The sequence below is a fragment of the Pipistrellus kuhlii genome, unplaced genomic scaffold (assembly GCF_014108245.1).
Source record: "Pipistrellus kuhlii isolate mPipKuh1 unplaced genomic scaffold, mPipKuh1.p scaffold_m20_p_106, whole genome shotgun sequence".
NCBI lineage: Eukaryota > Metazoa > Chordata > Mammalia > Chiroptera > Vespertilionidae > Pipistrellus > Pipistrellus kuhlii.
The window spans coordinates 79,704-105,979 of record NW_023425412.1 but is presented as its reverse complement, the minus strand read 5'-3'; the positions used below and the strand labels follow the sequence as shown (position 1 = coordinate 105,979).

The window sequence follows — 26,276 nt, the reverse complement described above, 5'->3', positions numbered from 1 at the left end:
AACGCTCTGAATTTATCCCGGAGCGGCCGGGGCGGCCCTTATTCCCGGCCCCTCCCTCTGCAGTGAGTCAGGGCCAGGCCCCTCTGCTCAGGGCTGTGTCCCTCTCCCTGGCTCTCTGTTAGGCATTCCTCCCTCTCCTGATTCCCTCCCTCTCCCCTTCACACGCCCTTCCTTCTCCCTCTGGAGGGCTGAGCTCTGAAGAATTCTTGATCTGTTTCAAAGCATCTTTTAAAAAGGAGCTCACCCTGGCCCTCTTTGTTACCAGATGACTGCATTGCAGGGTTGCTGGACGCAGAGCAGCTGGGCCCAGTCACAGCCGCAGGCGCTCTGAGCAGCTGGAAGCCTCTGCCTCGTGGGCTTTGGGTTAGAAAGTGAATTCCTACCTTCCCTTCTCCCCTCCCACTCGTGTTTTCTCCTGCTCTGAGGCTTGAACTATTCAGCAGCAGTGAAACCAAAGGAGAATGTTTAAGTTTATATAATTCTAATGATAAGTATGTATTCCATACACATTGTAATTCTGATCGCTTAATAGGTATTTGAAGTGGAATGGAATGGAAATTAGGCACGTGTTTGATATTTCCAGAAGCAGAGATGTACTGGCAGAAAGGAAGATGTAGGTAGATATCGATAATAAGAGTGATCAATAGAAGACAGACAAGGGTAGGTAGATAAGTGATAGACCAATAGATGATAGATGGGTACATAGAAGGGGGGATGGAGGGGGGATATATGGATGGACAGGAGAGTGGGCGCAGGCGTGCATGGGAGCCTGGGCAGTGGGAAGGATGGAGGATCCCCGTCAGCTCCCTCGCCTGGGGCGTATGGACATGGGATGGTGAGCAGTTTCTCTGGTGCTTCTGTGCTGGCTGGAGGCGGGCTACGTCAGGAGGGAACCGTGCGGTGACCTGTCTTTCTGCCCACAGAACCCTGACATGGAGGTGGACGAGAACGGCACACTGGACCTGAGCATGAACAAGCAGAGGCCGCGGGAGGGCTGCTGCCCGATCCTGACCCCGCTGGAGCCCATGTCCCCGCAGCAGCAGGCCGTGATGAGCAGCCGGTGCTTCCCGCTGGGCGAGGGGGACTGCTGGGACCTGCCTGTGGACTACACCAAGATGAAGCCCCGAAGGGTGGATGAGGACGACTCCAAGGAGATCACTGTAGGTCCCCCCAGCCCCGCCCCAGCCCTCTGTGTGCTGGGAGGAGTGGGCTGCTCCTCCCTCGGGGCCTGTAGCTAGGGAGGCCCCAGCACAGGAAGGACGTGTGAGCAACACGGATTTGGTGAAACAGCTGAGCTTCTAAGTGATGGCTTGTATTCTGAGCGAAGTATTTCCTTACAAGCAGCACTCTGGGAAGGTGAGGCAGCACGCCAGCCACCTCTGGGTCGCCCCGCGTCTCACCGCGGAGGTGCCTCGTGCCCTTGCTCTGGAGCCAAGGGCCGGTCTGCTCGCCCAGGACCTGAAGCTTAGAGCAGGCCCAGCCTTGGGGCCGTGGGGCTCCGTCACCTGTGCCTTTAACATGTGTTACCAAAACACGCTCTCAAGAACCTGTGTTTACAGTCGTTAACAGTTTTCAAATTCAGCTTATTAAAATAATAACTCCTTAGACTGAAGGAAGAGATGAGGAAAAACTTGTTTTTTACTGGCCTGACCTTTTTCTCTAGTGTTTAATCCTGAAAGTTAAGACATTTTTCTCTATTCACTGAAAAATGAGCATTTTTTAATGCAGTGGGAAGACCACATCAAAGCAATGGCATCTTCTAGAAACAGGAGGTGGAGAAAAAGGAAACATTGGCTACTGAGGGAAAGACGTCTTCCCATAGGCCTTTCCCCTCAAAGCCTCTTGTTCTTACTCTTTGATGACTGAGCGCCGTGACCAGGCAGAGGGGGAGCTGAATCCCAGAGCTGTCCTCCCCTCAGTGTTAGGTCATTAGGGCCGCAGAGGCGTGGCAGTGGGAGCTCCAGATGTAGCCTCACTAACATGAAGCCCCCTGAGTGGGCAGGAGTATTTCATGGTGCACACTACGGGGCCTGAAGGGAAAGCGCCTCCTGTTCAGATGTCTGCTTAGCGGTGCCACCTATAGGGGTGTCTTGGTCATGACACTTGGACCCACTTCCTATAAAATAGAAAATGCTGAGAAGGATTTAAAGCTGCCACCTCTGAGGTGGGTTCCCTTGCCGCCAGGCTGAGGCCCAGGGAGAGGGAGGGGGCAGTGGTTACTGAAACCGCAGGAAGCAAAGCGTGCAGGCAGCAATGGGATGTAGCGGCCTGTGGATCAGGCACCCGCTCCCTCCCTCCCTCGTGTTGGTGGGACGCTGGGTAAGGGTGTCTCTGGGGCCAGACCACTCCTGTCCCTCTTGTGCATAAGGCCCTGCCAGGGACGAGCCCCAGAATTCCTGACGGCTAGAGCAGAGGAGATACTAGGGGCCGGCCCCAAAGGGAGACTGAACAAACTTCCGTCTGCACGTTCAGAGGGGAAGGAGGCATGGGGATTGTAAAGGCGAAGTCGGGAGGGGCCTCTGTGCACTGAGGCGCCCTCGGGGTGGCTGATGCTGTGTTTCGCCTGCAGCCAGAGGACCTGGACCCCTTCCAGGACGCCCTGGAGGACAGAAGGTACCCGGGGGAGGTGACCATCCCGAGCCCCAAGCCCAAGTACCCGCCGTGCAAGGAGGGCAAGAAGGACCTGATAACGTAAGCCTGGCGCGGCCCCGCCCCCCTCACCGCTGCGAGCCGGCCTGTGCGCGCCTTGCGTGAGCATGCGACATCCGCAGCGTGTGCAGGTCCCCGCTGCCAGGCAGCAGGGCGACTGCCACGTGGCCTCGCTGTGTCCCCACGCTCTGGGCCCCGGCCGCCATCCTCACCCAACCGCGCATCCACAGCTTCTCCGGACGCTGAGCCCCTGCACACATTGCAGCTAAACTGGAAACAATGAAACTTTTTTCAAGCTTTTCAAACATACTTACTCTTTTGGCTGTTTTTGTTTTTGTTTGGTGGCAGATGTCCAACACCCAGGTGTGATGGGAGTGGTCATGTGACTGGTAATTACGCCTCACATAGAAGGTGTGCCTTCATTTTCCTCATGGTGGATTCTGTCTTCTCGATTTATTGTTTTCAGCTTACCTCAACAATGCTGTCCAAGCTCCACGTCGCCTGTGTGCCCGCGTGCTCTATGTTGACCGGCACAGAGTGCTGAGGGGGTGTGCAATGTGCCTCATTGGGAAATGAGCCTCCTAAATTGGGAAATGCTTTACGTTATCTTTTTAGAAGTGATTTAACAGACCTGTGTTCTTAAATTCACATGCCGAGTTAATTATAAAAAGTCAACATACAGCACTTGCCCCATCGCTTTTCTGCATTAAACTTTAATTTCAATTTTGTGTGTGTTTGTTCGGAGCGCCAGCTGGTGGAGGCTACTCACGGACTCTCTGGCCTGTCTTACAGTCTGTCGGGCTGCCCGCTGGCTGACAAGAGCATCCGGAGCATGCTGGCCACCAGCTCGCAGGAACTCAAGTAAGACTGACGGGCATCGTCCTCCTTTCACAGCCTGCTCCCTGAGCGGGAGCAGGAAGGAGGTGTCGTCTGAAAAGAAAATGTCTTTGGAAGCCACGTGCACAGCCGCGCACGCCTGGGTCCTTGGGATGGTAGCCCCTTCCCGACAGCTCCCCCTGCCTCCCCCTCTCGTGTGCCTCCAGTTCCTTCCCAGCAGATCCTCTGTCTTGGCTTTCCCCAAGCACAGTGCTTTCTCTGGGTGCGTGCACAGGGAAGGGGGTTCTGTAGTTTGTCAGGCTTTTAAGAAAAGCTCATAACTTACAAGTCAAAAACGGATGTGTTGAGAGTCAGTAGTTAATGTGATTACCGAGCACTTGGTCGTTCCTGTCACGGCGACAGGAAGCTGCAGGGGCAGCTGACCCCTCAGGGCTCCCGACACTCAGGACAGCAGTAGCGCACGGCTCACTGGTCTGTGTGCTCAGGCCTTCACACACGCATCCCTCTAGCTGCTGCGTCTCCGGCTCCTCTGTGTCTGTAATTTTTCTATATTTTAAACGTAAATCTGGTCTCTGGCCCTTATGCCTCCTTCAGTGCACACACGTGATGAGCCGTGTCCAGTTCCCGGCAGACTGTGGAAGAGGTGGGTGCGGGGTCCAGGCAGGGCACCCTGCGACGGGGCTCCGGCTGGAGTGAACGGGGTGAGCGTGAGGAAAACGACGAGGAAAGGGCCATGTGGCCATCCGGCCGCGTTGCTTGGCTGCTCCTCGCTAGGAAATGGCACTGTGACCCGTCAGAGACAGTGCTGCGTGCAGACCCTGCGCGACTCCTCCCCAAGGCCCGAGCCCACGCCCGTGCCGCTGCGCCGACCAGGCTGTCGGGTGCGGGCTCGGTTCACTCTGTCCTCTCTTACAGGACCCCTGTCCCGGGCCCTAGAGCCGTAGACCACCTGCTCATGTTCAGTGACCTCCCGAACTAGCCCTCCCGCCACCAGCCCGTGGAGTCTTCTTCATGGTGTGTAAACAGCAGAGGGCGCCCTCTTCCCAGCGGCCATAAAGCCATAGCATCCTCCGGTGCCTCGCGGACAGATAGCGCTCCGCCTCCCAGTGGACAGGATTAGCAAGAACAGCTCCGCCCGCTGGGTCCCGGCATCTCTTTTCAGAGCTTGCAGCCATGCTTCTCTCCTGGCCAGGACGTGGTCCCTGCCCCTGGACCTCCGCCAGCGCCTCAGAAGGCACTTCCCTTTGGCCCTGGGATGAGGACTCTGGGCAGAAGTCCGCCCTACGAGCCGCTGTGCCCAGGAAGGTGGCTTTCCACGGCTCACACCTAATGTGGCATCTAGTCTGGGTGCCTCGCGACCCTGGAGGCCAGAGTAGCTTTCTGCAGGTCTGTTAGCATTGGTTTGCATCCCTTGACTGTGGGCTTAGAAGTTTCTGCGGATCTGGAGCTCCAGGCCGCCTGCCTCCTCCTATTTCATCTTGGAAGATGGCGTCCTCGCCATCAGCATCTTCGGAGGGAGGCAGCTGCCCTTCCCTCGTCCGCTTCTTCCCCGAGGGCCCGCCATCCGGAAGGGCTGCCTTCTCCTCATCTGGCTGATCTGAAAGCCACACTCACTTCTAGACGCGTCGTTGTAACCAGTCCCTCTCGTGTGAGTGCCTCTTTCTGTTTATCGTGGGCCTCCGGTTAATGTGCACAATAAAGCCTAATGCTGAAGTAAGCAGGTCTCTCTTGTCTCTGCCAGCTGCCCGTAGGGTCGTGGCTTCTTTCCCCTGTGCACTGAGTCTCCCGTCCACTGCGCTTACCTGGGTCACAGGCTGCTGTCCGTCCCGGCGGTCACGCAGCCCCCAGAGAGGTCAGGCCTGGCTCTGGTCGGAGCGTCTTCTCCACACGTCCTCAGAGCTGCTTCCCTGGTGGAGAGCACGGCCGCGCGGCCTGTGGTGCAGAGGCTCCCGCGTCTCGTCTGAGAAAATGGGGCCCAGCTTCCCCCAGAGAACATCCCCATGTGCGCCTGCTGAGATGGGAGTTCCTGGAGATGTTCCTCTTGTCACTTCCAACACTGGCACTAACAGGACTGCATCATGGACTGACAACTTCTGCCAGATAAACTTTGGGTCCTGGGTCCTCAAACCCCTTACGCACCCCAAGAAGACACCTGGCTCAGTGCTTACCCGAAGCCGTACGTGTGGAATTCTGGGAAAGAAGTCGGTGGTGGCATGTCTGATTATGTACGACACATGGACCGTGCACATCAGAATGTGACGCGCCATGAGGGCCATTGGCGTCGGGAGCCACTGCCCTGCTGCCCTGGGCTGTCCCCCAGGGGAACCCAGGCCAGTGGCTCACGGAGGAGGCACAGCCCAGGGAGCAGGAGCAGGCGAGGGTCACGCAGGCCAGGAATCCCCGAGGCTGGAGACCAGCCCCCCACACACTGGGGGTGTTGACATGTGTTCCTCACGCCGCCTCCCAGCTGTGATGTCTGACCCTGCAGTTCACCAGACCCCAGACCCCCCAAAATATAAAACTGTTCCAAGTAGGGGGTGATAAAAATGTGCTTAACGTGAGCTCTGATCTGAAGGAATTTTCTCCTCTTACAATTCACCCGCTCAGATCACCTGAGAGTCCTGACAGGAAAACGTGCAGATCACATGACATCACTGTCAGCCTCTTTCTAAAAAAACGTGCCCTCCCGCCAGTTCCCCTCTTCCTTCCAGAGGCACCAGCACCTGCAGGTGTGGGCGAGGTGCAGGGTCTCAGCCATCTTTCCCTCCGTGATCAGCTTGAGCCGAATCAGACTGATTCCACCAGCTCTCACACGGGCTTCCGGCTCTGGTCTGAGGGTGCAGCTGCCGGCCGGAAGGTCGTTTCGGTCGCTGCTGTTGGTCACCTCCTCGGTGGTGGGCTGTTGGTGCTCTGCCCCTTAGAAAGCTCTCTCCCGAGTCCTGTGCCTCCTGGGCACCTGTCCTCAGTGTCTTTAGCTTCGACACAGAGGAAGGTCAGCCCCGTGTACCGCACACCTTTCTGGTGACATCTGTTTTAAAGCAAACTTAAAAATTAGAATTGTGGACGTAGGCCAAGGTTCTGCTTTCCTCTAAAGGCTGCTTGCCTGGGGTGTCCCAGGCTTGTTTCTCCGCTGCTCGTGCAGCACGGGCTGAGGGACCTCGTGGCTTCGCTCCTCTCGGCGGCTGTTGCTCCGGCCCAGGAGCCGCCACTGTGGCTGTGCGCTGATCCTTAGACACCCCCCTCCTGTCGCCTCGCTTCACGGTTGACAGTGGTGAATCCACAGAACCTTGCGAATGACAACTGCCCAACTTAAGTCCCATTTCTCTAGCAGACGCGCCTTTTGTCGTCGGTCCGGCCTTCACACTGAGTGGGGTGTGGATGGCACTTGCTCTTCCCTGTTATACAGTCCCCCATGGACCTCTTGCTTCTGTTAGAAAAATCATTCTGTTCCGCACTGGATGGCTAGCCTGGGAATGCCTGGTCCTCCTCCTTCTAGCTGTTGAGTGGGAGTCCCCACCTTTACTGGGCGGAGCCCGTGGCCTGGGTGGACCTGGCGCCCTCCTCCCACAGCCCTGCTGGACGGAGACAGCTCTGGGTGGAGCCGCTGCACTAGTAACATGGGCCTTGGCTTGTAAATCGGAGGTTTCATTCCAGTAAACACGTCACCAGTTTACAGCTCCCTAGAGCAGAGTGAGTGGAATTGGGAACAAAGTAGACGTTCCCTTTGGGAAATGACTGACAGGGAGCTTGGAGGCATTTTTCCTGGCAGCTTCAGGGTGAGAACCATTCTCTCCGGGTTTCTTCCCTGATGGGAAAACGCAAGGACTGAAGGGCTGTGTGAGGGCGTGAGGGCCTGGGGGCCGAGCAGGAAGGCGGTGGGAGGCCGGGAACATTGATTCCAGCGTGGCCGCAAGTCGTGTCCCGTCGGCGCTGCTGCGTGGCAGGTTTGCTGCAGAAAGGGTCTTTGTCTGGCACCGTGACCTCTGCTCAGCCATCCGCACCCAGAGTCCAGGGCCCCGGGGGCTGGCTGCTTCCCTGTCACGATCAGGGCTGAGACTGCCAACTTCACGCGAGGAGAGCACTGTGCGCGTGTGAGCAGGTGGTGGGCCCACGCATCCCTGACGTTTCTAAGAACACGTACAGTGCAGGTGCTTCCTGCGAATCAGAACCCAGTGTGACTGGCGTTGGGATGGGTCTGCGCTGTCCCACAGAACCCCCAGGTGGCCCACCTCACACCTGCACACACATACCCCTGCCCCCCGCAAGCCAGAGCCGGAGCCGCAGCCATGTGGCTCCTGAGCTCCTGGGTGGGGCCCCTGTGGCTGAGGAACTGAATTTCCAATTATATTGGGTCGGCAACTAAGTAATTGCGGATTTTTTAAAGAAAATCAAAGACAATTTTTTTATGGAACTAAATAACTTTATTCTGTAATGTATTGCCCATTTTGATCAATGACCTTTTGCCATCTTTCAGGCAGCATCATAATCCCACGTTCAAAAAACTTCTGGTTTTTATTAGCAAAAAACTGAATCAGGTACGATTTGACATCATCATCATTATTGAAATTTTTACCATTCAAGGAGTTTTGTAAAGATCGAAACAAAAAGTAATCAGATGGTGCAAGGTCAGGACTATATGGCGGATGTGGCAAAACATCCCAACCAAGCTCCATTAATTTTTGCCGAGTGACCAAAGATGTGTGTGGCCTTGCATTGTCATGATGGAATACAACACCTTTTCGATTTGTCAATTCGGGCCACTTTTCTTTAACTGCATTGTTTAATTTCGTTAGTTGTTCAATGTAGACATCAGAATTGATCGTTTGGTTGGGTGGTAAGAGTTCAAAGTAGACAATTCCTTTGTAATCCCACCAAACTGATAACAAAACCTTCTTTTGATGAATATCAGCTTTTGATGTTGTTTGAGTTGGTTCACCTGGCCTGCTCCACGATCTTTTCCGCTTGATATTGTTGTAAACAACCCATTTTTCATCGCCAGTTATCAGTCGTTTTAAAAATGGATCATTTTCATTATGATTCTTTAGCAAATCGCAGCTGCTAATGCGTTGCGTTAACTGTGATTCTTTCAGTTCATGAGGAACCCATGTATCGAGTTTTTGAACATAGCCAAGTTGTTTTAAGTGATTTTCAATGCATGTATGTGACACATGAAGCTTCTCTGCAATCTCACGTGTTGTACTGTGACAGTCCGAATTGATTATTGCTTTGATTAGGGCGTCATCAACTTCAACTGGAGGACAAGAGCGTTTTTCATCTTTGAGTGAAAAATCACCAGAACGAAATTTGGCAAACCAATTTTGACACTGCCATTCTTTTAAGGCTTCGTCACCATAAACAGCACATAACTTTTTATGAGCTTGGGATGCGTTTTTCCCTTTGCGGAAATAAAAAAGCAAAATATGACAAAAATGTTCCTTTTGATTTTCCATTTTTCAACGAACGCCAAACAAAAACTACAAAACAGATCAAAAAACTTTTTTTACTGATTAACAGCTGAATAGCCAACTATCAAATAACAAAATGTGTTTTACATTTGTACTACGTCTGCAAACCTAAAAATTCAACTGAAGCCATATATGTGTGAAACCCGCAATTACTTAGCTGCCGACCCAATACTTTGTTTTATCAGTTCACATTTCACAGGCTTATATATCGAGTCAGCACCTGTATCATCCCACCTATTGCATTTGCCACAGTCTGGTCCCCATTCAGGAATATTACTTCTACAGCTGGAAAGTGGATGGGTTTTTAGCATCTGGTCTTCAATGCTTCTGTCACATCACTGAACCACTGATAGCGTCCTTTCCTATCGACACGGACATATGTCCCTGTCTCATTTAATGCCGTGGTAGCAAGCATAGGGCGTGGAAACGGCAAGACACGTTAGCGGAACGCCGCGGGTTATTTTCGAAGAACCCAATCTGGCTTTCGGGCTGCGCGGGATTCACATTGGTCAAGAAGGGTCCCCCGGCGCTCAGGAGCCTGGCTGGGGGCTGTGCGTTGGGAGGCTGGCTCCTGTGTCCCTCCCGCCCCGCCCTGCCACAGGGGCTCCACGCTGTTTTAACCGGGTGCAGGTCACCTGAGCCCAGCACCCAGGTGGAATGGCGACTCTCACCCACTGGGCTCCCGTCCTTGGTTTTGTTTCTCATAGACAAGGACTGATCAGACTTTATTACACATTTTCTTAAATCCTCGCCTAAGGATGTGTTTTTATTTGTTTTAGTGAGAGAGGAAGAGAGAAAGCATGGATGTGGGAGAGAAATATTCATTGGTTGCCCTCCCTACACACCCCACCAGGGATTAAACCCACAACCTCAGGTTTGTGCCCGGCCAGGAGCCAAACCTCAGCCTGTGGTGCACGGGAGACGCGCCCACCAGAGGGGCGGCCGGGGGCTGCGCATTGTGGTCTGTGCAGGTCGGCAGTGCAGTGCGGCCACACCTCCTACCGGGGAGGAGCCTGCTCTGGGGCCAGAACGTTTCCCCTGGGTTTTAGAAGGAAACCAGGAAAGCTGAACGCGGAGCAAGTGGGAAAGGAACGCTGCTCTGCCCTCTCACTGGAGACGGTGGGTGCGGGTCAGAGCCATGGGAGAGCCTGAGGCAGGCCATTGGCCCAGCCTGGGCGTGTGGGCGGCACCCCTGCCCCTGCCGGGCCTCCCTGGGCGCTGGCGGAGGTATGGCACCTGTGCCCCGAGGAGGGGATGGCATGGCCGTCACGCGTGCGGCCTCTGTCGGGGACCAGTGGTCAGGGCGCCTGCAGCCAAGGTCTTACATGTTCCTTGTGATTCGCATGGAAGCCCGTGGGGCCGCTGCTCTGGGCTTCACACCTGGAGCAGGGACCTGACAGACGGGGGGTGGGGGGTTGGGGGGGGGAAGGTTCTGGAACCTGGAACGGGCCCTGCCCCCAGGGGCTGCGAGGACATGCCAGCACTGTGGGAGGACCCGGAGACCAGACAATGAGGAGGGCTGGTCTCACCTGCCACAGGAGGGAGGCGTCACGCTTACAGGCGTGCAGACCGTCCGGCCTTGAAGCTTGAAGACACAGGCGTCCTAATGTGCACACTCAGTTCTTAAGTCACCACCGGAGCGTGTGGTGTCTCAGCACAGAAGGGACGTGCTGCCACTCAGCCTCCCCAGCCCCTGGAGGCCCTGCTCCCCCGAGCCAGCACAGGATGGCCCGCACTTGCCACGCCTCGTCCCTCCGCTGGACATGCATCTCCCCCGCAGCCCCCTGGCGGCCTGCCCTCCCTGCAGCGGCCTGTCCGTGTCACACGCTGCTGCTCCCCTGTGCGGCCTGGGACGTGCCTGGGCCCTCCCGCAGCACCCTGGGCGCATTGCAGCTGGGAACTGGGAACGGGAGTGACTGGAGCGCATTGTTTGCACAGCACGGCCTGGTGAGGAGCCGTGAGTTCTGAAGGGGGCGACGTGCCGAGCCAGGACCCTCCGGTGCTGAGGGAATGTGGATACGGCAGCGTCACTGACCGAGGAGAAAGCCGGCTGCCCTGAGCTGTCCCTGAGCCCAGCCAGACTCACAGCTGCCACCCACTTCACGGCCAGGGCAGCCAGGCCCGGCCCTGTCACCAGCAGCCTGCAGAGCCCGACAATCCGAGCCAACCTCACAGTCCACCTCGCTGGGAGGGAGCATGAGGCTTGTGCGAAGCGGTCCCTGGTCTCCCCACACTTAACGCTCGTCCCGGGAAGGTGGTCTTCCCAGCGCAGAGAAAATGGTGCACACGGCAGGCCCGTCCGGCCCCGCCCTCTCCCCCATCCCCTCCTGTCCTGCTGGAGGCGTCCTGCTGCTCTTCGTCCCTACAGCCAGCCAGGAGCTGCGAGCACTCACTCCCCTGCCACCTGTCCTGACCCCAGGGCCTGGGACAGCCCTCGGACCCGGGGCCGCTGGATATTTATAACCGTTCATGGCTGTGCAAAGTCACAGCTTCAGAATCAGCCTGCTGTGTCTGGTCAAACATTTAGTGAACCCTAATGCCTTGGCAGGGCCTGACTAAACTATTTCCAGCGCCTTCTGTGGCCCACACGCCGGACGCTCCCACCCTAGGCCTAGACCGGCGAGCTCCGGGCCATACACTGCAGCCCATCGGCGTTTCGGCCACAGACCTCTGAGCACACGCTCTTCAGAGCTTGTTGACTGCCAAGGGAGTCTGGATCTCTCTGTTGGACTCTATTCCTGTTTGCTTTCAATTAAATGTGGGGTGCTCCCAGCGTGGTTCCTGACTCAGCCGGGCTCCCTCATGTGGGGTCCGCTCTCCCCCAGGACCCACTGGAGCCGTGCGCGTCCCCTCTCAATGTCTGGCCCCCGGGGCCTGGCCCACGGGAGGCAGGACTGCCCTTCGGGAGTTCACCGAGCCCTCGGTCGTGCTGAGGCATCCGGCCTCTGAGGGAGCCTGGTGGCTGGTTTGCAGCTCGTGTCAGGATATCCCTGCAGCCTCCGTCACATCCCTTCCGGGCACGGGGGCATCTTCTGCTTCCTCTTCCTTTCACACGAGGACACGGATTTTTCCATTAAAAAAAAATACCAGTCCCTGGCTCTTCTCCAGAAGAGCCCATAGCCAGGTTGTGAGCTAAGTAGGAATAACTTAAAGGTTTGCCTGTTATTTCATTGCCAGAATGAGATGTGTCTGTTATTGGTTAGCTTGGAGAATTGGTTTTCAGATCTGGTCAAAATGTTCCAATTGCTTTAATATTAGGGCTCCTCAAGGACCTAAACGTGTTTAAAAATCCCCACGTTTTAGAAACGTGATGTGAGAAAGGCCCCTTCCGGGTGTGCTGGGCACTGTGGTCCTCCTCTCCGAGCCAGGAGCCCAGCCCCCACCCTGCCTGGCCTACCCTCCGGGGCACTTGCCACCTGCTCAGCCTCTCCAGCTCCAGTCCCCACAGTGGCCCTACCTGACTGTTGGTTATAAAGATTAAATACGTTTGTGTTTGCCGAGTGCTGAGTAGCGGCTGCAGAATCTGAGTGACCCCACGCAGGTCACTGAAGAGGTGATGAGAGCCTTCCTTAACGAAGAGCGGGGCTGGCTGTGGGGCTGGGGCTGGGCAGCGGGGAGGCCAGGAAGAGAGACCTCGGTGCCTGAGATCTGAGCCAGTGCAGCCACCGCGAGGAAGTCAGACGTCTAGGCTGTGGGAGCGCCAGCCTGCAAGGCCGCAGTGCCCCGGGAGGCGGCTCCCCTCCGCTGTGTCCTCGCGTCTGTCCGACAGGGCGCAGTCCCAGCATCCCCGTGTCCACTGGAAGGTCAGGTCTAAAGTCTTCAAATAGAAACACGTCACCCGTCAGGCTCACCCAGCCCAGGCCGCTCACAGATCCAGCCCCCGTCCCAATGCAGTCAGCAGCGTGGCGTCCTCTCCCCTGTCCGCCCGTCCTTCCTCCATCACACGACCGCCATGCCCCGCGGGCTCTGCTGCCGGGGCTGAGGTGGGAGCAGTGGAGCGAGTCCTCCATTCCCTGTCATCGTAGTCGCGGGCGGCACAGTGTTGGGGAGCCCCACTCCTTCCCCTTTTACGCATCCAGGCAGCTCTCCTGGCCCCCATGCGCCCTCCACCTGTTCTCAGCGACCCCTGACCCACGTGTCTGGGGTCCGCCTCACCTGGCTCTAGTCCAGGGGTCCTCAAACTTTTTAAAGTGGGGGCCAGATCACGGTCCCTCAGAGAGCTGGAGGGCCGGACTATATGAACTACTAATTCCTACTGTAACACCTCGGCTGCGCTCACTGCCCAAAAAACCTGGCGGGTCGGATCAGACTCCTCTGCGGGCCGCATGTGGCCCGCGGGCCATAGTTTGAAGACCCCTGCTAGTCAGTCCCTGAGCTTCAGGAAGTTTCCTGAGACAAAGAGATCCGTGTAGACAGCATTTCTTTCCGGCTCATCCCAACGGGCCTTCGGTGAGGCCGATTACACACTTGGGAGAGTGTCTGGCCGACCCCGAAATGAAGGCTGTGTGTTCACGAGAGACCGCCCTGTGCTCGGCGCTCATCTGTGGTTCCATCCGGGTCTGCTTACTGCCCCTTCGCTGGTCCACGTGGGGAGACTGTGATGCATGGAAATCCCGACTCCGCAGATAGCTGGGCGGCGGGCGGGCGGGCAGGCCACAGAGCGGGCTTCCCGAGGGGACGGACCATGCGACACCTGTGTGGGGTCCCTCAGACCCCGTGGCCGCTTTGTGCAGACGAGACTTCTCCCCAGGCTCCGGGACGGGGAGGACAGTTGGTTCCCGTCTCCGATGGCCGTGGGCTCGGATCAACCCCGTGAACAAAACGAGTCCACCGCATAGCACCACGTGAGATGCCTCTTCCCAACTCCCCGCACAGCGGCTCTGCCTCCCCTGCTCCCCCGGCGCCGTGACAGAGGCCTGGCTCCCTCACAAGTGACCCACGTCTTAGGGCAAGAGGAGCGTGCGGGGTCAGCGTCACCGCCAGGCCCGGCACAGGGACGTGCAGGGGCCCCTCCAGCTGCCCAGCGCTCGCCTCCGTCCTTGTCCCTCACGTGTGCAGAGTGGTGAGCCGTGACCTCAGCTGTGGCTGTGAGGCCACGTGGCCATGTGCCATGACCTGGAGGGTGCTGAGCTGACACGCTCAGCAGGGAGAGGCTGCTGATGGGCATCAGGACACCAGTCACCGCCCTCCTCCCAGGCCCTCTGCTCGGGTGACATGGCAGGGCCGTCCTGGAGGGGCCACACAGACGGCGAGGCTCGCCCTCTGTCGCCGGCCCGGAGAGGAGGTTACGCGGCACCCGAGGCGGATCCATGTTTGGGACACGGACACAGAAACGGTGGCCACACGGTGTGTCCGTGACTTAGACTCCCCGCTGCCCTGGGAGGCCTGGGTGCAGGGGCTGAGCCTGGCCCACGAGGCTGCGGGCCCCCGTGCCACGTCCTGGTTCTGGCTGTGCCGGCATCCGTGTGCTGAGCCCCACTCCCCGACGCCCAGACCAGGTTTCCCTTTTCCCTGCGCACAGGTTGTCATGACAACTCCCTCCCTCAGCTGCCCTCCCCGTAGCAGGCTGCCTGTGGGCTGCGGGGGCGCCCGGTGCCCCTCCTCCCACGGGTGGCTCTGCCCTGCCTCCGGCCAGCCATGGCCCCGGCCCCCTCCCCCCACCCGTCGCTGAGGAGACTGAGAATGAGACCTTCCTGCCAGCCCTGGGCACACATTCCAGCGCGAGGTTTCTACCCCTCCTCCTCCTCCTCCAGGAGCCATTCCTGCTTCCTCCTGCAGCCACGCAAAACCACTTGCAATGTGACTCTCTTCCTGAGACGCGCTCCCAGACCTGAAAATCAGATCTAAACTTGCTCTGCATTAAAGACGGATGTTCGTACTCACCTTCTCGCCCCAGTGCCGCCGCTCCTGCTGCAGACGGCTCGGTGCGCGTGAATGGAGGACAGGCGAGGGCCGGGCCAGTGGCCGCGTCTGTGTCATTAGCGAGTGTGCTACCTCCAGTCACGCACGTGGCGCCCCGGGAGTGGCAGCGAGCACCGCGCAGCCTCAGCCTGCTCCGGGAGCCAGCCCCGGGCGCCCCCGCCCCTGCCGGGGTCAGGTCTCCGGGCCCAGGTTCCCCTCGTCCCCTGTCGGAGCCCTGCTGCCCCGGCAGATGGGAAGGCCCCGGAGGACAGAGCTGCCTCTGCTCCTGATGCACAAGGAGGCCCGAGGCGCCCGCCCTGGCCCCGAGGACCCTGATGTGGTGGAGGGCCTCCGAGGGCGGGCACAGCGTGGGGGCGGCCTCGGTGCAGCGTCCCCCTGTGGCCGCCCTGTGCTGACCGCTGACCCGTCTGCCACGTCCGCGCGAGGAGGGCACCCCTCCTGCGCTCGCCCCCTCCTGCTCTCACAGCCTTTCTCGTCCGCCGGGCGTCCGGGGCGCTCTCCTTCCTCCGGGCAAAGTCCCATCGTCCCACTGTCCCTCCTCCCTGTTCCCCCGGTGAGGGACTGTCCTGCCAAGCAGGCGGAGGTCCCCGCGCTTCCCTGCCCACACGGCTCCCCCGCTGCTGTGTCCTTTCCATCTGCTCCTGTCCGCTGCCCCGCACTGCCCACGCCCCCGCCGCCTCAGCTGGCAGCTGGGGCAGGTGTGGCTGAGCGTCCATGTGCGTCGTCTGTGAGGGCAGAGGACGGTGTCTCCCTCCGGCCTCCCGCACCCTTGACCATGCAGGCCGGTGGGCATTGTACTGCGTCTAGGACACCTGAGAATGTGGGCCTCGTCCAGCCCTGGAGCGGCTCCTCCTCCCCCATCTCCTCGCTGCTCCCCATGGGCACAGCCTCCTCTCCCCTCTGGCTGTCCCCTCCCCTCTGGCTGTCCCCTCCCCTCCCCTCTGGGTGTCCCCTCCCCTCTGGGCTGCCCCTCCCCTCTGGCTGTCCCCTCCCCTCTGGCTGTCCCCTCCCCTCCCCTCTGGGTGTCCCCTCCCCTCTGGGTGTCCCCTCCCAGCAGCACGGGGCTGTCTGTGATCGTCCGCTGCGCGTTCAGGTTGGGAAAACCAGATGTAAAACGGGGACTCGTACTGTGGGCGGGAGGAGGCCACGCTGGAAGGCCTCTCACTGCTTTTGCTTCTGGACGTTTTCTGTTCAGTGTGTGGGTGACGCTGGTTCACAGGTCACAGAGGCGCTGCATGCGTTTCTGTGGTGCATTGTGCGTGCTGCTGTGCCCGCGCACAGGCTGGCCTCCTGTGTGCCACCTTTTACCCGCTTCTACCTGCCCCCTCACCCTCACCCTCACCCCGGCAGCCACCACATTCTCCGAGTCTGCGCGTCCCCCGTTTGCTGTCTGGTTTGTTCATCTGTGCTTTCTGTGTGAATCCCATGGGTGGGGAAATCTGGGGCTCTTGTCCTTTCCTCTGGCTTCCTCACGGAGCACGTGCTCCTTGTCGCCATCCACGTGGTGGCCAGTGGACGGCGAGGAGCAGCCCACGTGTGCCCGTGCCACGTCTCCCGTACGCAGCCAGCGCCCCGGACACGCGGGTGGTTCCCGGGCCTGGCTGCCGAGATAATGTTGCAGTGAAAGGTTGACAGAGAAGTAAACAAACTGAAAAAAATATATATTTTAAAACCAGGTACTTAGGAATGAGAGGCTAGGACAAGAGACAGGCAGGAAGAGAGAAGATGCAGTGTGGCCCAAAGCGTGAGAAATCGGAGGGTGGCGATGAGGCTTGCAGCCTTGTAATTTCTCCTGATGGGAATTTTTTTTTAATTTAATAAATATTTATTGTTCAGAGGAGAATTTTAAAATACTTTCTCGCCCAACTGGCCTGGCTCAGGGTTGAGCATTGACCTATGAACCAGGAGGTGACAGTTCGATTCCCATCGGGTTGTGGGCTCGATCCCCAGTGAGGGGCGTGCAGGAGGCAGCTGATCAGTGATTCTCTCTCCTCATTGATGTTTCTATCTCTCCCTCTTCCTCTCCCTTCCTCTCTGAAATCAATAAATATGTATTAGAAATACTTTCTCTGTGAGACAGACTAGAGCTTCACAAAGTGACAGACCCACAAACAGGAAAGAGGGGAAAAAAGCACTCATAATAGGAACAAGCTCAGCGGATGAGCTCCAGGCCCTGGGCCCCTCTCTCCTGGCCCGGCCTGGCCTCCCCTGCTGCTCGCTGCCTCCCAGGCCCATATCCTCATCTCCATTAACTCAGTCCTGCTCTAAAGCCATCTGTGGACAGAGATGGGACCCTGGCACTGAGGCCATGGCTCTCAGAGCCTCACCCTCACAGCCCTGAGACACGGGGCAGGTCACTGGGGCCGGCAGTGTCCGCAGCCGTCAGAGCAGAGCTGGCCGGGTGGACTGGGCGTCCCCCCACCCCCGCCACCCCTTCCCGACTGCCCTTCGGAGCTCGGCCTTGCACAGCTGCCTGTGAGCAGGGCCCGTGGCCGCAGAGGGGCCGTGGGGTGGGTGGACCGCCCGGCTTGGCCCCCAGTGCAGTCTAGTTGGTTCCTGGTGTTGAGAAAACTGGCATTGTCCAGCCAGCCCTTCTGCCCCTGCCCCTTCCCTTCCCTGTATGCCCCCCCTTCCTCCCCCTCCCCCCCCCCCCCCGCCCTTTCCCCGCCAGCTGGGCTGCTGGCCCGGCCACAGCCCCCACGAGTCTAACCCCGTGTCTCACATACAATGTCACCCACTGCCCAGAGCTCAGCTCACTCAGCCCCAGGTGAGTACCTCCCCAGCCCCACCTGCCCCAGCATCCCAGAGCCCCAGCGGGTGGGTCTCGCATGCCGAACCTGAGGACGGTGGGTGCCCGCAGGCCCCGGTGAGTGTCCCCCGGGACAGGAGGCAGGGTGGTGGTGTTGCCGAGCGCTGCACAGTCACCTTCTGTATTTTTTCTTGCATGGGTCCTCGAGTCACTTCCAATGGCCTGCGGCTCCCAGGTTGTTAGCGCCCCCGCTGCTGGACTGCATGTGCTCCGCAGCAGTTTCCCCGGACACCCCGCAAATGCGGGACGGCAGCATGCGCTAGGTACGTGTGGCCCCGCTCCGGACGCCGTTCAGGGCCCGAGTTAGGCTCCCGCCCACCCCCACCCCCGGCAGCCAGGCTGCGGGCCCACACAGGCGCCATGGAGGCGGAGAAACGGGGCTGCATGAGCATGAACAGCGCCCCCAGACAGCCGGCCCGCCCCGGGTCCCAGCCGCACGGGCAGAGCAGCCCAGGCTCCACGTGGGCCCCCCTGGAGGCCAGAGCCCAGAAGCCCTGTGCCCAGCCTGGCACCCCAGGGCAGCACCCCCTCCAGGGCACCTGGGGCCCAGCTGGGGGCGGGCGGAGCAGCTGCACCTGGGACCTGGGAGAGCTGAGCCGATGCTGACCCGAGCCTCCACGTCAAAATCCGCACCTCCCGCAACGCCCTGCTCACCAGGCTGAGTGATGCCCGCCCTCCAGGGCCGTGGCAGAGCGTGCGGCTGCCCTGGTTCGCCCGCCCGGCGCCCTGGGACCCGCCCATTCCCCTCTGCACCTGCTGCCCGGCCACTCCCCGCCGGCCCCTCCACCCACAGCTGAGTTCCTCCCGAGACGACCCTTCCACTCTCGCAGCCTGAGCCTGACTCGTCCACAGGCCACGGGACCATCAAGAGCTTCTAGCTGATGGGAAGGTCCTTGAGTCCTTTCCGCGAGTGTTTGTTCTCAGTGTCATTTCCAAAGAGAGAACTTAGAACCCGAGAGAAAGGCGGGCTTTGTCCACGCGTTACACGGTCCAGGAGCAGACTCCCCTGGCTCCGCCGGGCTCAGGGTCTGTCCGTGTTGGCGTGTGGCTGTCAGAAGCGCGGCACCACGGCCCACGAGGTGCAGCCCCACTGGAGGCTCAGGCAGGAGCAGGTGGGAGGGACACGGAGCACACCTGCTGGGAAGTGAACTTCCAAGGAGGAAGTGTCTGTGTCTCTCAGGTCTCGTCTTCCCTGAGTTTCAGGGGAAATGTGTAAGAAACTGAGCACTCTGAAGTGACCTGCTTTCTCAGTGTGTGTTGGGGGGTGGGGGAAGGGCTGTGGAGGTGCAGCGTGAAAATCACTGTGTTATCTTTCCATTTAAAATGCAGGGTGTCCCCCAAAGAAGGCCATTTTTAACTAAAATGCATGTTACTTTCAAAAGTGAGCTCTCAGCTGTTCGAGTGTGTATATGTTTTTTGGGACACCCTGTATTTTTATTTTTTATTTCTCTGTGTTTGATTTTTTTTTTCTTAATTGTGTGACAAAAATATCAAAATAAAGAAATACATTTCCAGAGTTATATCTCTTTAGAAAAAAAAAAAAAAAAAAAAAAAAAGCTTTCAAATTGAACTTCTAAACAAACTGGCAATGGCTTTTATATACGAAGCCTGAATCATCCCAGTTCACCGGTGGATTTTGCTGCCATCAATAAGGCTTAATTTTACATTTTTATGATTTACTTGAAATGAGGGCCGTAAGACAAAAATGGTACTTCTTTGTGTTTTGTGTTTTACTTAGTAAGTCCCCTCGCTGGAGTGGCCTGGGAGAAAGGAACAGGAAGACTGTGGAAGGGTCTCTGAAATGCCTCGGGGAGCGTGTGTCATCCAGATGCCTAGGGCCTGCTTTTCCGTGTGTCCTGGCCCTGGGCTCGGGCTGGGCAGGTGTGCGGCTGGTTGTCCCCGAGGGGCCTGGTCAGTGGGCAGCGGCTGAATGGGCCGGCCCGGACCCCGCAGGCACAGGGCAGTGCTCTCGTCCTGTGTGTGAGACTTTGCACCCACCTTCATGTTCCTGACCTCCTCACATTGACCTTGGCGGCAGGGGGCTGGCCCCATCTGGAGGAGGCACCGGGATGTTCTCGTGGGTAATTAGGTGGCAGTTGGACTTCCTGGCATTGCGGCCACCCTGTGCCGAGGCTGTGGCCTGTGATGGAGAAACGGCACCAGCGTAGGCTACGAGGCTCGCCGAAGGGCAGACCGGGGGCGAGCCACCTTGGTCAGCGGCGCGGGGGACAGGGCTTCGTGGCGGTGCAGCTCAGGGCATAGGCAGCGAGTTCTCCGACAGTGAGGCGTGTACGACGTGACCTCCGTGCCAGGTGGTCAGTGACGTCCTCGATGGGTCCGAGTAGAACCCATGTGCTGGTGGCCAGCGTGTAGAGGAAGCCGAGCAGGAGGCACTCGGAGGGGTGTGGCCGGGCTCCAGCGTCTCGGATCTGCCGCAGCCTCAGCCGCAGACGGGCTGGCTCAGGACGGGAGAACTCCAAGCTGGAGTGGCCTGACCTGCTTTTTAGACCCAGACACTGGGTGGCCCAGACACTGAAAAACTTAAACGCATTTAAAGCTTTTTTATCCCCCATGACTCTCCATCGCCATTCTTAAACGTCTGTAAAAGACTAGCGTTTCCGGCCAGATGATAACAGGGTCCCCAGAACTCCTTTCGTTCTGTCTTACTGGGCCCCGGGCTGCTGGGGCATCACGCAGGGGCAAGGTCACCCTAGGCCGGGACAAACAGAGGACACGGGCTCTCTCGGTGGTTTACCGATGGCCCGCGGAGTGGGAGGCCGGAACGGGAAGCGAGTGCTTCATTTCGCACGCCCCCGTACATCGGGGCTTAAAATAGACTCGGTGCCATTGTCCTGGCAACGCCTGGCAGCGAGGGGTACTGAGGGGCGGGCCCTTCCGGGGGCCCCGACACTCCCCGGGAGAACCTGTGCCTGGAAGTTTCCATGGAAACCCAGTCAGTGCAGCCTCCTCTGCCATTTCAAACCCAAGCCGCGCGGCAAGTGCTGCTGCCACGCTTTGTCTGCGGGATTGGGGTCCCACACGGGCGCCCCCCTGGCGGGGTGTGGGCCGGGCTGGGCGATGTACAGGGATTTTTGTCTTGGCTTTTGTAGCCCGTCATCCCCACCTGGAACCCAAGACCCCTTTTGTTAGCTGAGCAATGGCGGAGGGGAGAAATCAGAATTTTGAACGTTGAGATTTCTTCGTGAGGAAAGCACAGGGAGCTCTGAGTTTCAAAGGCCTGCGGCCTGAACAGTAACACGCAGGCTAACAGGCAGGGCTGTGAGGAAAAGGCGTTCTGGGAAACCACTCCGGCCCGCCTGGCGGGCCCAGCAGCACCGGGAGAGGCTGTGTCGGGGAGGAGGCGGGAGGGACCCTGGTCCTGGGTGCTGTGGCACCCTCCTCCCCCCTCTGCACTGAGGTCAGACTGGTGAGGAGGAGGAGTCCTGGCCAATTGGCAGTCCTCTCCCCACCCCTCCACACACACCCCACCGCAGCCAGCAGGGGGCAGGCCAGCTGCCTAACTGAAACAGACCTTTTCAGAAAGCAAGGCCTCTTCCTAGGAATGAAAGCTCCAAAAACGAGCCAAATCAGTGTTTTGTTTTTATGGTGATAAAGGACATTTTAAATGTCTCTTTTTTAAATCACACAATGAATGTATAAATGGCTTAATCACATAGAAACTACTTTGAAAATCCTTTTTACTTAGTAAAATCTGGTTTTCATTTGTATGATTTTGGTCGTAATGCCTCACTTTAAACTTGAACAGAATAATGTCGCCTTCCTCCTGTCCCCATAGAAAATGGCATTTGAAACAATGTATACTCATGTTAAAATCAATAAATTTTAAATAAATTTTTACTAAGTTCACAAATTAGGAAAAGTTTAGGATTTTTTTTTTTTTTTTTTTAAGCAAAAAGCAAGGCCAAGTGTGTGTCACTGGCCAGCACAAAGGTTCCTGCTTCTGGTCCGTTTTCCAGACGGAAACCCCTGAGGCCCAGCTCCTGTCAGACTACCTCGTGCTGCGCGCCACCCCCCCCCCCCCCCCGGGGGAGCTCTGGGCTGGCCGCCCCATGAGGCGCCATGCACAGCATGCTGTCCGGTCACTCCAGCCATCCCTCAGGCAGCCATCCCTCAGGCAGCCCTCACTGGGCCCTGACGGGACGCCTGGTGACAGGCCGAAGAGCTGCCACCTGAACAGCAGTCAGGCAGCAATCAGACCTCGGCTGTTTCCGCCCCTGATTCTGCTCTGACCCTCACTGCCCCTCGCGCTCCTGCGTTAGGGATCCAGCGACTTCTCCACGCCCTTCACGCGGTCGCTTGCAATTCTCCGACAGCACAAGCGAGAGCTTAAGCTTTAACCTCTAGGGCCGTGGTCAGCAAACTCATGAGTCCACAGAGCCAAATATCAACAGGACAACGATTGACATTTCTCTTGAGAGCCAAATTTTTTAAACTTAAACTTCTTCAACACAGACTCGCCCAGGCCGTGGTATTTTGTGGAAGAGCCACCCTCAAGGGGCCAAAGAGCCGTGTGTGGCTTGCGTACCGCGGTGTGCTGACCACGGCTCTAGGGCAATATGGCAACTACCAATTTCTACACCCTCAGACCTAGCTTTGTGTCCCCTCTCTTGGGACTGAAGGAGAATTTGACAGTTTCTAGGAACCAAAAATGGTTGATCCATCCAACTGGCAAACGTGGCATTCCCAGAGCTGAACGCGGTCCAGACTCACGCGTCTCCACTCCCCTCCGCACGCTGGTCTGACGGGAGGGTGTCCGGCTGTGAGCAGGCCCTGCACTGGTCTCCGGGGAGGCGCTCCGAGTGGGAAGCACTGCCCGAGCTCTGAGGAGCAGTTTGCACCTGCTTAGCATTTAAGATTTGTGATTTTGTCCTTGGAGTTTCCACGTCTGGCAGGGACAGATGCACCTGAAGCAGTTAGAGAGAAGCCGTCCCTGCAGGATTGTCTGGTTGTCCCCGAGAGGGCATGTTGAGGAGGGCTTGGGAGGAGAATAACTAGGACGTTCAGCCATACTCTCCCCGCTAGCGCCAGGCAGCTTTGTAGAGAAGACAGCTGGCTCTGGCTAGGTGAGGCAGAGGCAGGAGGTGCCAGGGCTGATCTAGGCCCCTTAGCTGCCTTGGCCGGCCGGTCAGGTGAGGCGGACGCTCCCTGAGTCAGCGAAAGTCAGCGGGACGGGACGGTAAATCACACCTGCCCCAGCTCTGACCGATGGGCCTCACCCCAGGGCCAGGGCCAGGGCCAGGTGCTGCCGCAGGGGCACCCGGTGCACCCGTTAGTCTGGAGCACCGAGTGTCGCATCCTGGGCCTGGCGGTTTAGACCCCTGGGCGCACAGGTCCGAGGGAGAGCCTGGCCTCACGTGTGTGCTGAGGTGGTACCAGGCCTGTGGTGCCCGCGTGCAGCGGCTCCAGGGGGGGGCGGCGGGTCCTGGAGGGGACAGACCGCGGGGACTGAACCCCAGGCAGGTGCTGGGCACCGGGACCCCGAGGGTGGCACAGGGCTGGGAGGAAGAGCGGCCCCGGGTGGTCTCTGCGGTGGTGGGGAGCCGGGCCCACGCAGCCGGAGCCCGCTGCATGCCCTCCTCACGTAGGAGCGTGAGGAGAAGTGAGAAAGCCATTGTCCAGCATTCCATTCCTCTCGGTGAACCGCCTGTGTGTGTTTGCTCATAGGTGCCCCACCCCTGGCTGCGACGGCTCTGGGCACATCACTGGCAACTACGCTTCCCACCGAAGGTACGTGGGCTCCTTGCTCCCCTGAAACCCCCCTCGCGTCCCCCTCCTGCCGGTACTGCTGGGCCCGGCCCGGCACCCGCAGACCCCCCGGTAAAAGGCCACAGGAGCAGCGGTGCCTGTGGGGTAACTCAGCGCCTCCCCTGGGCAGACCCAGCCCCCCCGTCCTCCCTCCCACCCGGGGCAGGGCTCCCTCTGAGCTGGCTCCACCCGCAGCTCCAAAGGCAGGGGTAGCGGGAGCGTGTCCTTAGCTGAGAGAGAAGACCCAGGAGGACAGTCCCCTGAGGAAGTCCCTGCGGCGCAGGCTCTCCGCCACCCTCACCGCTCAGATTGGAGCGCAGGCCGCACAGTCCTGTGAGCCGGGCCTCAGCGCTGACCGCAGGCTGACCAGTCCTGTGAGCCGGGCCTCAGCGCTGACCGCAGGCTGACCAGTCCTGTGAGCCGGGCCTCAGCGCTGACCGCAGGCTGACCAGTCCTGTGAGCCGGGCCTCAGCGCTGACCGCAGGCTGACCAGTCCTGTGAGCCGGGCCTCAGCGCTGACCGCAGGCTGACCAGTCCTGTGAGCCGGGCCTCAGCGCTGACCGCAGGCTGACCAGTCCTGTGAGCTGGCCCCAGGAGAATGCCGAAGCGCACATGGCACAGGCTGTCACTCCGGAGAAAGCAGCACCCACACGCGCGCAGAGCGGCCATTCTGAGCGAGCCGACACAAGTCCACATCCGGCGGGCGTCCGCGATGCCCGGCTGTGCTGGGAGCGGATCGAAAGCGCCTTGGGTACGACGTCTGCGCAGGGCGGCCTCGCCCTGTGGCCCGTGGAGAACCTCTCTCCGTGTCCGGGAGAACGAGCCACCGCGCGGGGACGAGGTCTCTCTGAGCAGAGGCCGTCGGTGGGGGACAGCAGGGCCGCAGGGCGTCCTGCAGCGGCCACTGGCCACGTCTCAGCAGGCGGGCAGTCTGGCAGCGAGCCTTCTGCCCGAGGCCCCTCCCCCAAGCGGAGAGGCAGAACGCCGAGGTGCGTGGGCTGGAGAATGCACTCTGCGGGAGCTGCTGCGGGTGCAGAGCAGGGGCTGCGGTGCAGCCAGAGCCGCCCACGACGTCACCAGAGCCGTGGGCCCCGCCACGGGCCACACCAGGGCGAGTCTCCTGGGCCGAGCTGGTCTACAGGCGTCTTAACAGGGAGCCTCAGGGTTACCTCCGGAGAGCATAGCCAGAGCTAAATCATTGGTTTAGAGCAAACACAGTGAAACTGGACTTAAAACTCCAGTTAAATGTAAAACGTCAAGCAGGCGAGTTGCTGCAGCAGCAGCACCCGAATTCCACGCGCTGTGAGGACCGGGAGGGCCCGGGGGCTGGAGCCCCGTGCAGGCGCATGGAGGGCTGCGGTGAACCCGTGTGAGTCCTGTGAGCGCGTGGTGCGGGAATGGGAGCCGGTGGCTGCCGCCCAGAGAAGGTGGGGAGAGGGGAGGCACCGAAGCACACGGCAGAGGGAAGGGCAGCAGCCAGGAGGACAGGGCAGGTGCCGCCCGGCGGGGGTGGGACACCCAGGCCGTGGGAGAGAGGCTCTGGGCAGCTGAACGGAGGCAGGAAGGGCCACAGCCGCATTCCCGGGGGACAGACGCCCGACAGGACGGGTGACTTCTGCTCACGTCACTGCTTGAGGGTCCCCTGTGGCCGGCGGGTCCACAGAGGAGGGAGGGGGTGAGCAGCCGAGTCTCCTCACGCCCCTTTGGACGCACTGACGAAGGAGATCCCGCTGTTGGACAGGAGGGGCAGCCTTATCCCGAGAGCCAGCTCCTCCGGAGCCCGCGGCCGCCCAGAGGCAGGGCCGCCCTCCCCCCGACCAGCTCCCACCACCGCTGACGTGCAGAGGCACAAAGCCCACCTCAAGCCAGAGCGGCTCTGCTGGGCTTCATGCTGGACCCCAAAGAAGGCATCACACACAGACCCAAGTGGGAGTGAGGTCTGAGGTCACCGCGCCGTCTCTGCCCACACCTGGCGGACCTCCTCGCTCCTCCACCTCGTCTGACACGGCCTCTTGCTCTGGAGTGTCTGCGAGGCTCGCCCAGGAGAAGGGCCGTCCTGGCGCCCTCCCCCTCCGCCTCGAGCCGCTGCCCGGCGCCGGACAGCGATGCTCTCCAGCTGCTGGTTCTGCGGGGACGCTCCGTGCTGGGTTGGCGTGAGCAGCGGGTTTTCATTTCCAAGTTTTAAGCAGAAAACAGGAGTTTTAAATGTTGATCAATGCTCAGTTTGCTCTCCGGGGGGTCGGGTGCTCCGCTGGTGGTTGGAAAGTTCTCCGTTTCCGTCAGCATGGAAATCAGCAAGAAGTGAGCCATCCAGACAGACCGCCAGCGTGAGACAGGCCCCGCCCGCCCGCGAGACAGGCCCCCGCGTGCGGACCTGGGCAGTCGGCGGTGCGCTAGGCCAGGCCCCTGCAGGAGGATGCTCTGAGAGCCAGAGGGGCTGCAGGGAGGACCCCGTCCCAGAGCCCAGGCTGGTGCGGGCGGGTGCTGACCCCCTGCTTCTCCTCAGCCTTTCAGGGTGCCCGCGGGCCAAGAAGAGCGGCATCCGGATAGCGCAGAGCAAGGAGGACAAGGAGGACCAGGAGCCCATCAGGTGTGCGTGCGGGAGGGGTGGGGGGGGCCTACGGGCACATGTGGGAGCGAGTGAGAGCTGGTGGGGAGGACACGCTTGGCGATGTCCATCAGCTGCAAGGTCAGATCTTCTAAGCCAGTGTTTCCCAAACTTCTGACATATGTGTGCCCCTTCTATAATTTTCGTAATGCTGAGTATCCCCCGTACTCATGAGAACGTAGAATTAGGCACAGCTAAGCACAGTGCAATGCGTACCCCC

General features: G+C 59.3%; 1 protein-coding gene across 14 annotated transcripts in view; it reads left to right on the top strand.

Annotated features, from left to right (window-relative positions):
* MYT1L (myelin transcription factor 1 like) overlaps window positions 1-26,276 on the top strand; it is a 261,507-nt gene that overhangs the window by 224,296 nt on the left and 10,935 nt on the right. For 9 of the 14 annotated variants that reach the window (XM_045578831.1, XM_045578833.1, XM_045578832.1 and 6 more), the window contains 6 exons: window positions 924-1,160; window positions 2,570-2,691; window positions 2,998-3,060; window positions 3,442-3,510; window positions 23,368-23,430; window positions 25,955-26,038. In XM_045578831.1, the coding sequence (XP_045434787.1) occupies window positions 924-1,160; window positions 2,570-2,691; window positions 2,998-3,060; window positions 3,442-3,510; window positions 23,368-23,430; window positions 25,955-26,038 (638 nt within the window). Of the gene's footprint in view, window positions 1-923; window positions 1,161-2,569; window positions 2,692-2,997; window positions 3,061-3,441; window positions 3,511-4,401; window positions 4,763-23,367; window positions 23,431-25,954; window positions 26,039-26,276 lie in introns of those variants that run through there. The other 5 variants (XM_036430288.2, XM_036430283.2, XM_036430282.2 and 2 more) reach the window with 3 other exon arrangements.